General features: G+C 43.3%; 1 protein-coding gene across 1 annotated transcript in view; it reads right to left on the reverse strand.

Moving 5' to 3' along the window:
- Positions 1-15,581, reverse strand: part of LOC117550076 (latent-transforming growth factor beta-binding protein 2) — a 94,229-nt gene that overhangs the window by 8,242 nt on the left and 70,406 nt on the right. Inside the window, exons 27-36 of the mRNA XM_034222374.1 lie at positions 15,174-15,299; positions 14,766-14,885; positions 14,486-14,611; positions 12,661-12,783; positions 11,915-12,043; positions 4,821-4,949; positions 3,923-4,057; positions 2,788-2,988; positions 2,591-2,683; positions 2,093-2,221 (exon numbers count right to left, since the gene is read on the reverse strand). Of these exons, the coding sequence (XP_034078265.1) occupies positions 2,093-2,221; positions 2,591-2,683; positions 2,788-2,988; positions 3,923-4,057; positions 4,821-4,949; positions 11,915-12,043; positions 12,661-12,783; positions 14,486-14,611; positions 14,766-14,885; positions 15,174-15,299 (1,311 nt within the window). The remainder of the gene's footprint in view (positions 1-2,092; positions 2,222-2,590; positions 2,684-2,787; positions 2,989-3,922; positions 4,058-4,820; positions 4,950-11,914; positions 12,044-12,660; positions 12,784-14,485; positions 14,612-14,765; positions 14,886-15,173; positions 15,300-15,581) is intronic.

Below are 15,581 nucleotides of genomic sequence, written 5' to 3' on the forward strand. Positions count from 1 at the left end.
ACCTTACTTAAAGTGAACCTATTATGCTATATTGGAAAAATATATTGTAGGGCCATACCTATACAAAGCATGTCTGTGACGTTTTTTGCTTAAAATACCAAACAGATCACCCATTGTAGCCATGCCTCATACTGCTCATACCCATCTTTTGCAGCCCTGTTGCAAAAAGGCTGATTCTGCTGCTAGCCACGCCCCTTTGTAGCGTCAATCAGCTTCCCCCTGCTACTGGGAGATCTCAGCTAAACGTTGCGGTGATTAAAGGAGGGGTAGGTAATTCCCTTCAGAAACACTTCTGGTTATATTACATGGAATGCTCTTAACATCCGATAGCAATGAATACATTAAATGTTTTGACAATAAATACATAAAAAAATGTGGCGCTGTAAAAAGCACGACCAATTATTTTAGCCGGCCCTGCTAAAATAACTGGATGGCCTACCTGCCTGTCAGCCTTCCATCTTGTGCACAAAATTATCTCGTGCCCTCATTGGTCATGCGCGCGTTCGTGTGTGTTGGAGGAGGGGCTCTGTAAGGAAGTCTGAAGGAAGGGGCAGATTTTTTTTCCGGCTGCGTACTTTCAAATTCTAGCGCACTCGAGCTGGTTTCTCCATTCTTACCTACCCTACCTTTAAATGTCATGTAAATGCTCCTAACCACTAACCAAGCATTATTTCTGAAACAGTGTGGAGCTCAAACCTCTCTCTTGCAGGACAAGGACATTACGTTACACACATTCTCTCCAGTAGCCTACAGCGTTAGCTCCATGACTAGCTCTGAGTGTTAGCATGCTTGCTAATGTAAACACACAGCATATTACTCCCAAAACACGCCGCGCATTGTTTCTGATACAGCACATGTTCTTTCTTAAGTGTTTGCCGCTAGAACAGTGCCATTATATGTATTATATATATATATAACAACTTTACTCTACATCCTGCTGAATACAGACACACAGCTGTGACTATACGGAGACGATAGTTGGGACGTATCACGTGTGCCGGAGTGCCACAGTGATGCGTCATTAAACCCGGAAGTAAGCTGCGCATGGGTTCCAAAAATTCAATTTTCGAATCATAAATCTATCGATCATAAATCTACCGATTAGATTGATGATTATACAATTATAAAAGTAGGGTAGACATGTGGATATTATCCGACTGAACAAAACCTGATCCGTCTCTCAAATGTGTGTCAACCACAGACCTTATTTCGAGCTATTTTCCAAAATCCTATGGAGAAATTGCATTGCTTTTATGTCGAAGGAACCCATGCGCAGCTTACTTCCGGGTTTTATGGCTGTCACTGTGGCACTCTATATAGGCCTCGTTGGAGATTTCTCTTTTTCCAGTGTTTTCTTCCTGGGTACAGTGACGTGCCCATACCCAAATGGACCCATTGGTCCAAATGGACCAATCCATGGAGCCGTTACGTTACGTCCGCGGAGCCGTTAGGTTAAGTCTTCCTCACACACACACAAGGCTGTGAGTCGGTGTGTGATCACACACACAAACTCCCAGCCAGGCTGCGGGTGTGTGTGTGTGTTAGGGCTGGTTTCGGGCTGGGTTTCGCTGTGTCTCGCTGTCTCGCAGACGGCCACTGGGCTCATAGGGAGGGGGAGGCAGGAGCTCCAACAAGCCATTTAGGACAGAGATGCTGTATGAGAAACCAATGTGATTTTGGAAAATTGCACAATATAAATCAATTTTATTAAACCTCAACAATGGAATTATGATCAGTAGAAATGGCCATGACATGGGACCTTTAAGTGAAAGTATGTAAGTATTTAAAATAAAAAAATAAAAATTACATTTGAAAGCATTAGTGTTATTATTGAAAGCATTTTTTATAGAATGCCACTACATCAGATGTTTCAAAAATAATGGATTACTGTAATGCATACAGGTTGAGGATACAGCATGTGGGTTAAACGCACTAACGTTTATTTAAAACACTGGCATTAGACATGGGTGACCAACAATCTTGAAAACAGTTTAATTTGATTAATACCTGTACAATGACATTCCAGTTTATTTGTTGCTGTTACATGTATATGGATTTGGTTTTCAAATGTCAAAAAAGATGATCTCCTTACCCACGCACTCAAGCCGGATGTTGTCATAGTAGAATCCGGAGCGACAATAGCAGGTATAGGTGGAAAATAGATTTAAACATTGTCCGTTCTTACAAATGTCCGATCCAAACATCTCACACTCATTTGCATCTGAGGGACGAGACAGAATCACACCTTGGTATTACATAAACGAGATGAAAAGTAACAACAGGCCACACATTGGCACCCTGCTGTAAACGTCATTCCCTCCTCTTGTAATAAGATGTGAAGACACACTGTGGTTGCAGCAGTTAGTCAGGTATAAAGGCACGATCACATTAAACCTGGGCTTACTGTGGAGACAGCCTCGTAAATGTGGTGAGGCATTATGTCTGTCTATCTGGATTTAAAACGTAATGCAGGTGTAGGTTAACACGGTCTGCTGACATTGCACCTTTGCGTGCCAATTTAAAGTGTTGTGAGAAGGGAAGCTATAGAAACTTGGATATATCATTAAAACGAGTAAGTATTTATGCGTACCTATGTAAGGGCGGTGTTCTCCCAGGTTTTGTGAAAAGGACAAGGGCTGGGGTAATAATCCAGTGCCGTGAGGGCACAACTGGTTAAAATCATCTGGAAAATAGGAGTTGGATTCATTAGTGAGGTAGCAGATAATAAAAACACACATTACAACATCCACTGACTAAGTTCACTTTTTTCTGGGCCTCTTGTTGTACCTCTTCCTTGGAGAGGACAGGCGTGGATCTCGCAGTTGTCCCCCCAGCCGGCCCCCACTGTGCAGCAGCACTCCTGCTTGGTGCTGTTGCGAGACAAGACGTTGTCGCAGAAGTTGGCGTCGTTCAAGTTGTAGTAACACTCCTTCCTCTCGTCGGCTGAGGAAGCTGATGGAGGGACGCCAGGAGCAGGCGTCGAGTTAGCTGTAGAGGAACAAAGGAAGCATTTCTTCACGACATGGTGGGGATTTGGCACATCAGGAGGGAAAACTAATCTCAAATCTCTCTACTGAGATTGGATCTCCAAGGACATACATTAACAGGAAATCCTCAGTATCAGCATTGAGTGGCCACATGCCTCCAGCAGTAGTGCATTACCCTGGCCTGCCACTGCTGAGCCGGCTCATTTGTCTAGAGGCATGGGTTCAGGCATTTCACCCTTAAGCTGCAGGCTTAGCCAAATGGAAACACTGGCATGTGAGTCAACACACCATTCACTCTCACATGATTGATTAACACACGTCAAAAGCAAACAGCGGAATGTGGCAAAAAGGTACACAAAGGCATAGCTGGGGTTTAGTGCCCAGGCAGAAGAAATAACATCCCCGCTGAGGGCGCGCCGCTTAATAATGTAAATACGCCCAATTCGTGTACACATACGCCTATCACGCTGGAGTGGTGATGGTGTTTCCATGGCTGGAAAGCACTTTACTGTCATTCGGAAATTGCAATATGTTGCGTATCTGTAACCTCTGCACTTGAGATGATTTTGTGCAATGTGTCTTCAGCTCTAATTGCACATAGCTGCACCTTATCCCTGTTTGTCTTGGTGAGGATATAGGTTATCATTAACAAAGCCCTCAGGGTATCTACTTGGCTCCACAGGAGGAGTGACTTCATTTCATTCGAGGGAGTAAGCTAATATAATTTTTTCATAGTCCACCCAACCATAACCCCAGCCTATAAAACACATGGAAACAGCCAGGTCAAGAGACGAGGAGTGGGCCGTGTCCACCTCGTCACCCTTGTTTGGATAATGAGAGACGGCTCATTAAATCAGGGAAAATTTCGTCTCCCAATGATGGGATGGAGAATTAAGTCCCGTGGGTCACTGTGAGTGCTAGTCCTGCTCCATTACCCAGGGAGCGGCACTGGCTGGTGAGGGGATCAAATTCCTCATTGTTGTTGGGGCAGATGCACAGGAAGCTGCCATCGAAGTTCTCACACAGGGCCTCCCCGCACAGCGCCAAGCTCATCTCACACTCGTTCACGTCTGAGAAAGACAGGAGAGAGGGCGTGAGGTCAGTAAAGGGTTTCAGGCACGTACGCACAGGCATGCATTCAACAAGGTCATGGGGAGGTCAGACAAACTATTTTTTATTATCTCGTTACTGGAAGATAAATTCAAACCCAATTGATAGAAAGAAATTGTGCATTATAGATCATACCTTTATTTGCAGTGATTAATTATATATTGATTCTAAATGTATTTGTATAATGTTGAGATTAGAGTTTATGTTGTAATTAGATTTTGGAAGAAATCAGTTAATCTCTCTTTAAACTAAAATAATGAGGTTTTGCTCTATAAAAGTGACAAAGAACACACACAATAATACAAATATAAGTCTAATGATAGTAAGTAGTAGCACTCAAGTAGTTGAGTGCTTAGTAAAGAAGCACTCAACCTCAAGCCTATTGGTTCCTAAAGAAGATTATATCTTTAAAAATGGGTCATAAATATATACTCTAATCTCCAAAAAGGCTAAATAGTTTCTTAAATTCGTTATGCAAGGCAGTTTTTAGAAAACATTTCTCAAAAATAACAATTATTGGGTTCTATTTTCACACGCATATTTATACACACTTGGAGCTCTAGTGAGAACAAAAATGTAGCTCCACAGAGGAAAATTATACATCAGGGTTTAACGTCACAAACTTATAAATATGATTAATTCACTGTTGGTTTTGGTGTTTTTATAGGAATATCTTTTAAGCAATAATGAACAAGTAATATTAATTGTAGAGCGGTTACGGACCGACACATTTGCTCATGTCTCCGGGGGGGTTGTTGTAGCCTTGGTCACACTGGCAGCGGAAGGAGCCATCCGTGTTCTCGCAGAAGCTGTGGTTCCCACACATGGTTTCATTGACACACTCATCAATATCTGGAGGCGAGAGCACACAGAGAGGCGAGCACAGCATTAATATTTACAATGTCACTCTGCACAATAGACTTTCAGACCGCCTCTGTAAATATGCCGCCGTCGTTCCAAACTAAACATCACTACCATTGTTACCTTACAATAACAACAGAAATCACTCCCATCATAACAGAACCAGAAACAGTGTACAGATAAGACAATCCATTAAAAGTGTTTTCAAACTCGTAACATGTACTGTAAGAGCCAAAGGAGTTTTCAATTTGTGAGATGGCAGAGTTCAGGTTTAAAGAGGCTTTTTGACCCCATTCTGAAGGAGTTGACTCCCTTTCTCAGTCAACATGTTTGAATGCATTTTAATGTGTTTGACATCAGCTGTGGATCTAGGTAATATGAAAGTACAAGTATCAGTAAATTCAGTGGAGGGACTGTATGCTGTATATCAGTGTGAGAGAGACCTGGAAGTTGAGGCTGTTATACTTGACCATGTTACAGCACTTCCAATTCCCCATCACACGCTATTTAAAGGCAACATTTGTTAGCTGTTTCTCATTTCTTTGCGTTTTGAAAACAAAGGAGGCCAATGTAATAGTAGTAAAGTGTCTCTACTGTAGGCTATTTTTTATTATATGTACAGCACTTTGGCTCGACCAAAAATCGTTTATAAATGTGCTATATAAATAAAACTTGATTTGATTTGAAAGTCTGATTCTGTTGAAGAGCAAGTCTGACTATAATTGTTTAAGGCAAGGCAAGTTTATTTATATAGCACTTTTCAACACAAGGCAATTCAAAGTGCTTTACAATAAATGAAAGACATTAAGAACTGACATTTAAAATCAGTAATTAAAAAGCAAAGTTTAAAACACAATCAGAGAGTTTATTGAACACACTTTAGTGAATATGTTTTCTGGTCAGTATGATTGGCCACTGGTCAATGGTAAACGTTTAGATCTGCTTTAGGGTCACATAAAGGTCAATACAAATAACTCTTCATGTCTTTTTGTCTTCGGTATGTAATGGCCTCTTTTGACCTTTAAAGAGAAATGTTAAAAGCGGCATATGTTTCTTTTCAATTAAGAAATAAAAAGTAAATACTTTTCAGTAAAATGAAATGTAGTCTGTCCTTTTATTGTTCTGCAAGTCATTAAGTTTGTAACATTATGACTGACAGATTTGTGACCTAACATTACTAGAGTCAGAAGCAGGATTTCAACTTTTGTTGACTTTAAGTTTCATAACCACCCTTAATGACCCTTTTATTCAAAGTTTCCATGACTAACAGTAACTCCACAGGAGTGATCACACATGCAAGAAAAAATGCTGAAAATACCAACACATTGAATACTCAAATAACCATTAAATGTAACAGTCTCATACTTGTAAAGCTTACTTTGGATAGGACTGTCAGTAAGGACAAACGGTTGAATCCAGTGGCAGGTTTATGGAGTACAAAGCACAGTCATTCACATATTGTCTAACCAGTTTTATTTATCCTCTGAGCACCTATAAAGGCTGTATCAGCTAAAGACAGTGAGAAAGTAGGCCAGAAAAACCACAAGCCATTTCATTTGAACAGTGTATCTGGCCAGGGCCCTCTCTCCCCCTCCAACACAGACAACTACTTTGTCAGGCTTGCTGGGGGACAAGTCCTCCGCCAGTGTTTCTGTCCTGACTTGGCCGCTTCTCTAACATGCCTCTGGGGTCAGAGACAGGGGCTCCCACGGGCTAATAAAACTGCACAGACAAAATTGCCTTTGTCATTTGTTAAACCTCTAACAAGAAATGCTGAAAAGGATTGCTAGAATAGACTTGTGGGCTCAAATGGCAGCAAGATGATCGAGTGAGAATGGATGGACACATACTGAAAATCGCCCCCCCATTGGATTAGCATTCTGCAGCTGAGGATAGAGATGACAGACTGCTGTGGAAGTGGCAACGTTTTTTGGCTCCTACAAGATAATAAGTGATTGAGAAATACATTTTCAAGAAGGATTTTCCCAGAGCTCAATTAAGGTTATGCGCTGATATTAAGTATTGTATATCAGAGTTTGAGGAGCATTGTGAAGAGCTTAAGTGCAGTTGAGAATGATGGAATGACAGCGGCTGCCAGCAGGGTGGTCTGGGAGGAAGACCATGAAATCTCGCCGGTAATATATAAAATAATCAGTGTCTGCTGACGGATTTTCATTCATCTGTAACATGGAACAAAATCTGTTGCAAACCACATGTTGTGATGATGAGATGCAATCAAAGCATCATCCGGGGGAGGAATGAGAGCATCCACAGCAAAACTATTTTAATGGCTCTTGTTTTTCTGTGTTTCTGACTCAGTTGAGTTTGAGTGGCAGCTTAACTGGACCGGCCATTCAGATCTTCCAAGCAGAGGGTCAAATTAATTATCACAGCAATAATGGTTTGTGGGAAAAAAGGAAGAATACGAAATCAGATCAACCAAGAGTCGGTCACACCAGCAGGAGGTGGGGTCACCTTTCTTAGTCTGTCCATGTACTAATCAGTTACGTCAGGACACTTGCAGAGCTGTAAATTGCCCAGAGGGGAGAACTGAGGAGGGTGAGGAGTTCAGTTGAGGTGGGAGGGAGACCCCGGCCCAATAGGCACCTTTCCTTATGGCCTGACCCAGGAGGACCTGCTTCCTGTATCCGGTGATGCTGCGGTTTAAGGGGGGGGGGGGGGGGGGGGGTAGGAAGGTTTAATGCTGTGGGAATCTGTGCCATGTGTTAATCTGGAGCACATGGTGGCAGGAAACAATACAATAAGAATCAGTGACTGTTGGCTCACCCTCCGCAGCACACACTTATTCTCTGGGCAACCCCTTGTCTGATTGGACCCATATGCAGAGGTTATTTCACACGTGACTGGGCGAGGATGGGGTGAGGTATTTGTTTTCAGGGGAGCATGTTTGTACGCTTTATCTGACATTACATCTACAACCTGTCACGGGTTAACTACAGCGGAGGTCAAACTGTCGTACAATGTGTGGACTTCTATGTGTGCTTGATCCCACACACACACACACACACACACACACACACACACACACACACACACACACACACACACACACACACACACACACACACACACACACACACACACACACACACACACACACACACACACACACACACACACACACACACACACACACACACACACACACACACACGGTAAAGTCTTTAGGTTTTCTATACGTTTAAAGGGGTGGGAGGTTGGCAAGAGCGTGACCACAGACAATTTCCGCCCTGGGGCAAGCCTTATTAAAGACAAGGCTTAGCTTGAGGCGATTTATGAGCATGATGGTGACTTAAAGATGAAAAACAATGACTTGCAACTACACACATACTGCCCTTTTCTCATGGCCCTGAGTACAGCATCATTGCAGAACTACAGCCCCCACAGCACAGTCGTGGAAAATAAAGTGTTTTCCCCTTTTGTATTATGGCCTCTAAATCTAAATGAGTACCGTGAGCAGAGCCAAAGACAACCGCTGCCCCTTCGAAGGCCGGTGAGTAAAAATAAAACAACGCCCCTCATAGAAATGGCAAATTACAGTGTCTGGCCTCTTCTTAAATATTTGATGATTTTTACAAGCAGACAAAAATGCCCTGGAGTAATTGAGCTCCCTCCCTGGAATTGTATTGGGGTGACGGCAAGCATCTCCCACAAGTTGCAATCGTGAGGTGAAACAAGCCACTATTGTGTGCAGCGCTGGGCTTCTGAGGGTGAGAGGGCCTGGTGCTTAAACTGTGGCTGTGAGTCAACGCTGAGCTGTACGAGTGTTTGTTGTGGGGTCTAGTGAAAACACGGACCACTTGAGTCACAACATAGCAACGAGGGGAAGATGGTCCCGTCATAACTTGGCAAAATACAGAATTAGGTAAACTGTGAGATGTGTGGAAACATAGGGGACATTGTGAAGCTTTTTCTTTGTTTCTTTACCAGTATTTTATTGAATGTTTTTTATAAACATCGTCATATTTTGGCTAACAAATCAAACAACTTGTATATTTTAATAAAGTTTGTAAAAGTAAAAGCTGCTTTTTCCAACATTAATATGCACCATTATTTAATTTTCAAGCAACACAGTCATTATCTGTATATTTGTCTTACTCTCTAATGCTGGTTTCTATCTATTTCTATTTTGAGATGTTTCTATTTTAGAATTGTTTATTTCTACTCTTTTAATTTGTTATTATGTGCAATGCCTTGTTTTGTTTATGCTGCTGCAACAAAAACCTTTACCAAATTGGGATGAATAAAGTACATCTTATCTTATCAGACATGATACCGTGTGATGTTTATCTAAATATTATGTATTTTTACTTTAACATAGTTGGATATTAACAGTGTATTTCAGGTAGTCTCCTCACTAAGCCACATATGTATCAATCTTCCTCAGTCCTTACAGTTTAAATATGAGTTTTTCTTCGTTTGATGCCACTTTTGCCAACCCTATAAACCATTCCTGAAATGAGGGCTCGCTTGGGTTCCTCCAGTTTCTCATTATACTTTGCTTTCCCACCATTCAACTGGTCTGAATGGAGTCTGTGGCTCCAATGTGATATATCATATCCCACCTAAAGATAACATCATGCTCTACAGGAAGAAATGTGTGACCTGTAGCGCATAACGTGGCACTGATTTATGCCTATATGAGCGGCCTGGCAGTGTTTCGAATATTACACTGAAGGAGTGGAGGTCAGCAGCTGCTTTCAATCTGCTCTTATCACACTCCAGACCCTGGCACTGTTCAGCTGATGCCAGACAGGCAACACCATAAAGTGCAGCGAGGAGGCAGCCACACATAGCCGGGGACCAGGGTAACGGAGGGGTCTGATCCGTCACCGATCATCATATTCTCCCTTGATTTCCATCTGTTGATAGTCCAATAAAAACTAAATGCTCATGAGAGTCTGTGAAGCCGCACCGCACCCCGAGTGCATTTATACGACGGTTAGACTCTGGTTCTCCTTCTCTAACACAAGCAGAGTTGCAACAAAAAAAACCCACAGCTAACCACATGCGCACACACATACACACACAATCACCCGCAAACACCCACAGCCTCCATCGGCAGTCCAACACATCATTCCATTCAGATGCTCTCAGTCTGCTTTCCCCCCTGTCAATCTCCGGTGACTGTTTGGATTCTGACTTGTTATAAGGAAAATATTCGTCCTTTTGTTTTTGTCTGGCATATTGTTTCTAAAAAACAAGACTTGTTGTTTTATGGTGCTGTGAGAGCAACACCGATGAGTAATGCTGCGCTACAAAATAAACATAAATCGTTGTGCAACATACCACATTTATATCTCTAGGTGTCTAATCCTGCCAGTAAACACAGACAGCTTCATGTATTCCGGTGGTTGTGGAGATAGTACCTTATATTTAATCTTTTTTCCCTTTAGACCCTTGCGGTTTATTCTTAAAAACCCTTACACACCCCCCATTTTCCCTCTGCTGGTCTATGGCCTTGTAGAGGGTAACGGAGTACAGAGTCGCTTAGATAAGCGGGGGAGTGCATCTGACGAAGAGATAGGTTGTTGTGCTCCCTCTCTCTGTTTCTTATCCTATATCTAATAGAACTGCTCGGGTCTTGATAGATTGAGTGGGGAAGTTCATGAGATCTTTCTAGAGGGTTATCAAGAATAACTTTTATCCAATGACCTTTTCCCTCTCTGACTGTGTCTGTGTATTCTCTTGTTCCGATTAACCCAGCCAAATATTTTTTCTTGTTTTGTATCTATATCTACGCCGGGATCCGGAGTCGAGGCTGATCCTCTTACTGTAGTCCTGTGTCTTGGATCCTCTATCCTGAGTTCTGGATTAAGTCGTGGAATTCGGGTCGTGGCTGAACCTGTCTCTGCGGTCCTGCCTTGGGTCTCGTCATGCTGCTTCCCTGATGGCTTCCACAGGATTGTAGCTGACATCCTCGTGGATTCATCTTCTTATTACAGACACATGCATTTCCTAACATTCGGTCTATATGCTGTAAAATGTATTAGCTCTTCGATTCACACACGGCATCTATTGCACGTCTGTCCGTCCTGGGAGAGGGATCCCTCCTCTGTTGCTCTCCCTGAGGTTTCTCCCATTTTTCCCCTTAAACTGTGGGTTTTCTCTGGAAGTTTTTCCTTGTACGATGTGAGGGTCTAAGGACAGAGGGTGTCGTTTTTCTCATACTGATATTCTGAACAATCTGTGCTGTTGTATTTGCTGTAAAGTGTCTCTACTGTAGACTATTTTTATTCTATGTACAGCACTTTGGCTCAACCAAAAATCGTTTATAAATGTGCTATATAAATAAAACTTGATTTGATTGATTTGATGTGTCTGTTGTTGCTGTTGGCCAGCTGTGGGCCCAGATGAAGCATAAATATAAGCCTAGCCGGTCAAACCAGGTGACCGGGATCCTCTTAAGGGGAGGAAAATAGGTAACGGCGGATAAATGCATCCCCTCTCAAAAGGAGAACAGAGGTGATCAGGTTCCACCGTGTGCCTCTGCCAGAGACACTCCATTAGCTCTGTTGTCCAGAGGATGAGACCATTATCAGTTGCTGGCCTCTCACACCCCCTTTAATGACAGTGCACTCCTCTTTCTAGAGTGTCCCAATTTCAAGGGGCTACTTGTCCTCATCTCCTTTATGGCCTCTTGTGCAGGAAGACCTCGAGTACCTGATAGCTCTTTGATTCCCATCAGCCTCTCTGTGTCTGCATGCCAAACAGATATCATTATCTCTGCACAGAGGGACAGTCCTGAAGAGTATGCAGAGTTGAGTTGAGGCTACGCTTGCCTTTATTTCAACTACAGCCCAAGATTTAAATGGCACAAAAATAGTTAAGAGCTACATAATGCTTACTATTCAATGCTTTAAGACAGTTAGCCTTAAAATCTTTTTTCCCTGACATAATTGCGTGTGCTGGTCTTTACCAGTGTCACCACTCACCACAGTCCGACGCGTCGTCTCCCTGGAGGCCAGGCTGGCAGCCCATGAAACAGCGGTAGGAGCCGATGGTGTTTTCGCACCGCCAGGTACCACACACTGAGCTCCCAAACTCCTTGCACTCATTCTGGTCTACAGCGAAAAAGGGAGCAAGACAGATGTTGGTTAGTAACTGACAAACAGAGGTACAAATGCAACCACATGTGCAATCAGAAACTGACACACACACAGATATTCCCTCCACTGCTCTGCTGCTTCCAGTGTAATGGCTGTACAGCAGGAGGTAGTCAGGAGGCCTGTGGTGTAGCTGTCCTCAGTAAACGCAGCAGGCAACAGGAATGGCCAAGAACAATATTATCACAGCAACCGAAGAACTTGTGAAGGAGCTAAAGGGAGACGTTCCAGAGGGAGAAACACCTCCCGTTCACAATCGGGTCATTCATACTTCCCTCATGGGATTGGGATTTCAGGGCTCCAGCCATGTTATCCAGGCACCCCTCGCTCCTGGGACCCTGGAGGAAAGCCTCTAAGCCAGGCTTGGACACTTTCCCTGGAGCCCAGTCCCAACTGCCTATAGATAATCAATCATGGCCAAGTGTGCTATGCTTGAGCTTAAATGTAGCGTGACGATCAAACAGCTAATGGTGACATATTGGTTTGCGCAGAGAAACCTCAGGACAGAGTTAGGGGTTCAACAATCACTATGACACAAACAACAGAGCATCACAAGGGGTTCTATTCTGTCTTACCTTCGCAGTCAGCCGTGTCGGTGTCAAACTTAAAGCCAGCCTCACACAAGCACAAGAACGAGCCGTCAGTGTTGATACATTCGCCCCGGATGCACGCATCGTCTTTTTCGCATTCATTCACATCTGAGGCAGAGAGAGGGAGACAAATTAAGAGAGAATCAGAATCAGAATACCTTCATTCGTCACACAGAGGGATAAGGTAATTGGAGGAAGGGTGTGTCAAGATTTGCTACATGTTAATTATCACTTAATATCCCCATATATCTTCTGTCTTCATTACATCCACAGGGAACACCACTCCTTTTCATAAGAATCACAAAAAGAATGTGTAATCAAGCGCTTGTCTGAGCACAAGATGCATTGGCCATTTGGAGAGCTTAACAGTGTACCGGCAAACAGGAAACAAAGGAGGGAAAAAAACATATATCTCACCATCCAATTCGTAAAAAAGAAAAATAATAATAAATGCGACTTGCTTGATTAGCTGTAGATTGGTGGATAATTGCGGCATTACAACATAACTTGTAAGGCACGTAGGCCTGCGGGAAAAGGAGGTGGAAAGTCAAGAAATCGGGGGAAATCCACCGCTGGGTTAAAGCCCATCATCCTTTTCCAACATTTGATAATCAAGATGAACAAGGCAAACACCCATTTGCAAAGATAGTGTGAAAAAAAACAATAGCCCAGACTATAAGTAAACACATAAAATTCTGAGACTGAGAGCTTTGGAGTTGATTCAAAGCCTGTACTAAAGGCTCAGCAAGGCCATGGCACAACCTGTTGATTCAGATTACATTTAGATGTGTTTCAGTGTGCTGTCAGTCCTTTCTTACATTTGTTCTGTTTCTGCTGAAAGACTGGCCTGGTCAAGGACAAGCATCATTTTGCCGAGCATCACCTGACTCAACCCATCTTTCATTCCCATAAACTCATACCCTCCTCCTCCCTTCTCCCTTCTCCTCCCCCTGCAGGCTCATGTCAGAGGGGTCTGGCTTTCTTTGTGTCAGCACTGTACACACAATGGCAGGCTGCAAGGAAATATATGACAACTGCTGATTTATAGGATAATTAGAGTGGAGTATTTTGTTGTGGCGGGCAGCCAAAGTACCTGATGCAGGCTAGTTTGCTCCGAGTCTGTGTACCATATCTAAGACGCTCCAAGGCCAAAGCCTCAGTGGAAGAATGTCCCTGTTCAAGGACTGACCCTCCTCTATTGTAAGTCAAACTTAAACCATCAAGAATTGAGCGAGTTTCTTAAAGGGGCCTGGATCCAGAGATTCAATCCTACCTGCTTCACATCACAAAAGGGTATTTCACCACCAAACGGTTTACGTAACTTCACCTCTTACTGTACTTGCAAGAGCCACCAGAAAAAAACACTGATCTAATTCTGAAATCCAAGCCAAAGTTATTTGCTGAAAAGAAAAGCCTTCCATAGCTGATGAGCAGGCTTCATTCTTCTTCTCCCATCGCTGTGAATGGGTGCGGCTGGAATAACATCAAACTGATGTCCGAAAGGGAGAGTGAGCTGAGACAGTGGATGAGGCCACGGCCCATTAAACAGACAGGCCGGACTGAGCACCCATGCCAAGGGTCCCAGGCCTGGCCTCAGCAGACAGAGAGTGATACTGTCTGTCACCCTGCCTGCACTCAATGAATACTATTGTGCAGGCCAACAAGGTTACTGTAAAATGACATAAGCAATATGGGGTATAATCATTATTACATTACAAACAGCTTTATCAAGTTATTACTCTGCCTCACCCAATTACACAAAAGCTCCTAAAATCATTTGAGAATAATTTCCCACTGTTTCCTACAATACCTTGGCAGCCGATCCTCCCATCGACAGTGCTGAATCCATCAGGGCACATGCATGTGTAGGAGCCCTTAGTGTTCACACAGTCTCCTTCACCACAGATCCTCATGACGGTTAAACATTCATTGATATCTGTCAGAAATATACACACACAGCTGTGTTAGGGTGCCAACATGAGGTAAGCTTTGAGAACCACTAATGGTATGTTTTGTGTGTGTGTGTGTGTGTGTGTGTGTGTGTGTGTGTGTGTGTGTGTGTGTGTGTGTGTGTGTGTGTGTGTGTGTACCTCTGCAGGACGTCCCATCCACCATCTCCAGACCATCGGGGCAGAAACAGCTATAGGAACCGATGGTGTTGGTACACTGGCCTTCTACACACAGACTTTGGTCCTCACATTCATTCACATCTGTCCAGCCACACAAAGACACAGACGTCATCAGTATGACACATTCACACCCGCTGTAAATCCCTCTGTCTCAATTCAAATTCAACCCAAGTTCTGCCATTTGGATGAGGAGCTTCCAGACCACAGTGTAAGAAAACGTATGCATCATCAGCAAGTAATGACTTCTTCTTACTTCTTAACTCCAAAAAGTCATGCTGGGCTGGAACAGATGACTAACTTAGACTAAGGAAATGATTGTGCAGAAATCGTACATTTAGGGACCAGAGCGAACCACCCAATATGCCGTACCTTCACATGAGAGCCCGTTAGGAGCCACAGTGAAGCCCGGGTCGCAGGCCATGCAGGAGAAGGAGCCCTCTGTGTTGGTGCACACACCCGCGGGACACACACCTGGGGTCTCACACTCATCAATGTCTGAGAGACAGGAGCAGAAGAAAAGGTTAGATCTAGTTTATAGCGAGCCCACTTTTTGTCTTATCTTTTAAAAATGATGTGTGTGTGTGTGACTCTTTATTAGATCACACTGACAGTGTTTTATTAAAAAGGGTGGAGAGATAAGTATGCAGGACGGTCATTGAATCCAAAACAGCAAGCTATTACAGGTGGCACATAATTACTGTATCTACAAACAGTCACTGGCTCGCTGTTATATGAAAATTCCTTGAGGTACAGATTGTATTTCTTACGGAGAAAAGA

This window comes from Gymnodraco acuticeps, unplaced genomic scaffold (genome assembly GCF_902827175.1).
Source record: "Gymnodraco acuticeps unplaced genomic scaffold, fGymAcu1.1, whole genome shotgun sequence".
Taxonomy (NCBI): Eukaryota; Metazoa; Chordata; class Actinopteri; order Perciformes; family Bathydraconidae; genus Gymnodraco; species Gymnodraco acuticeps.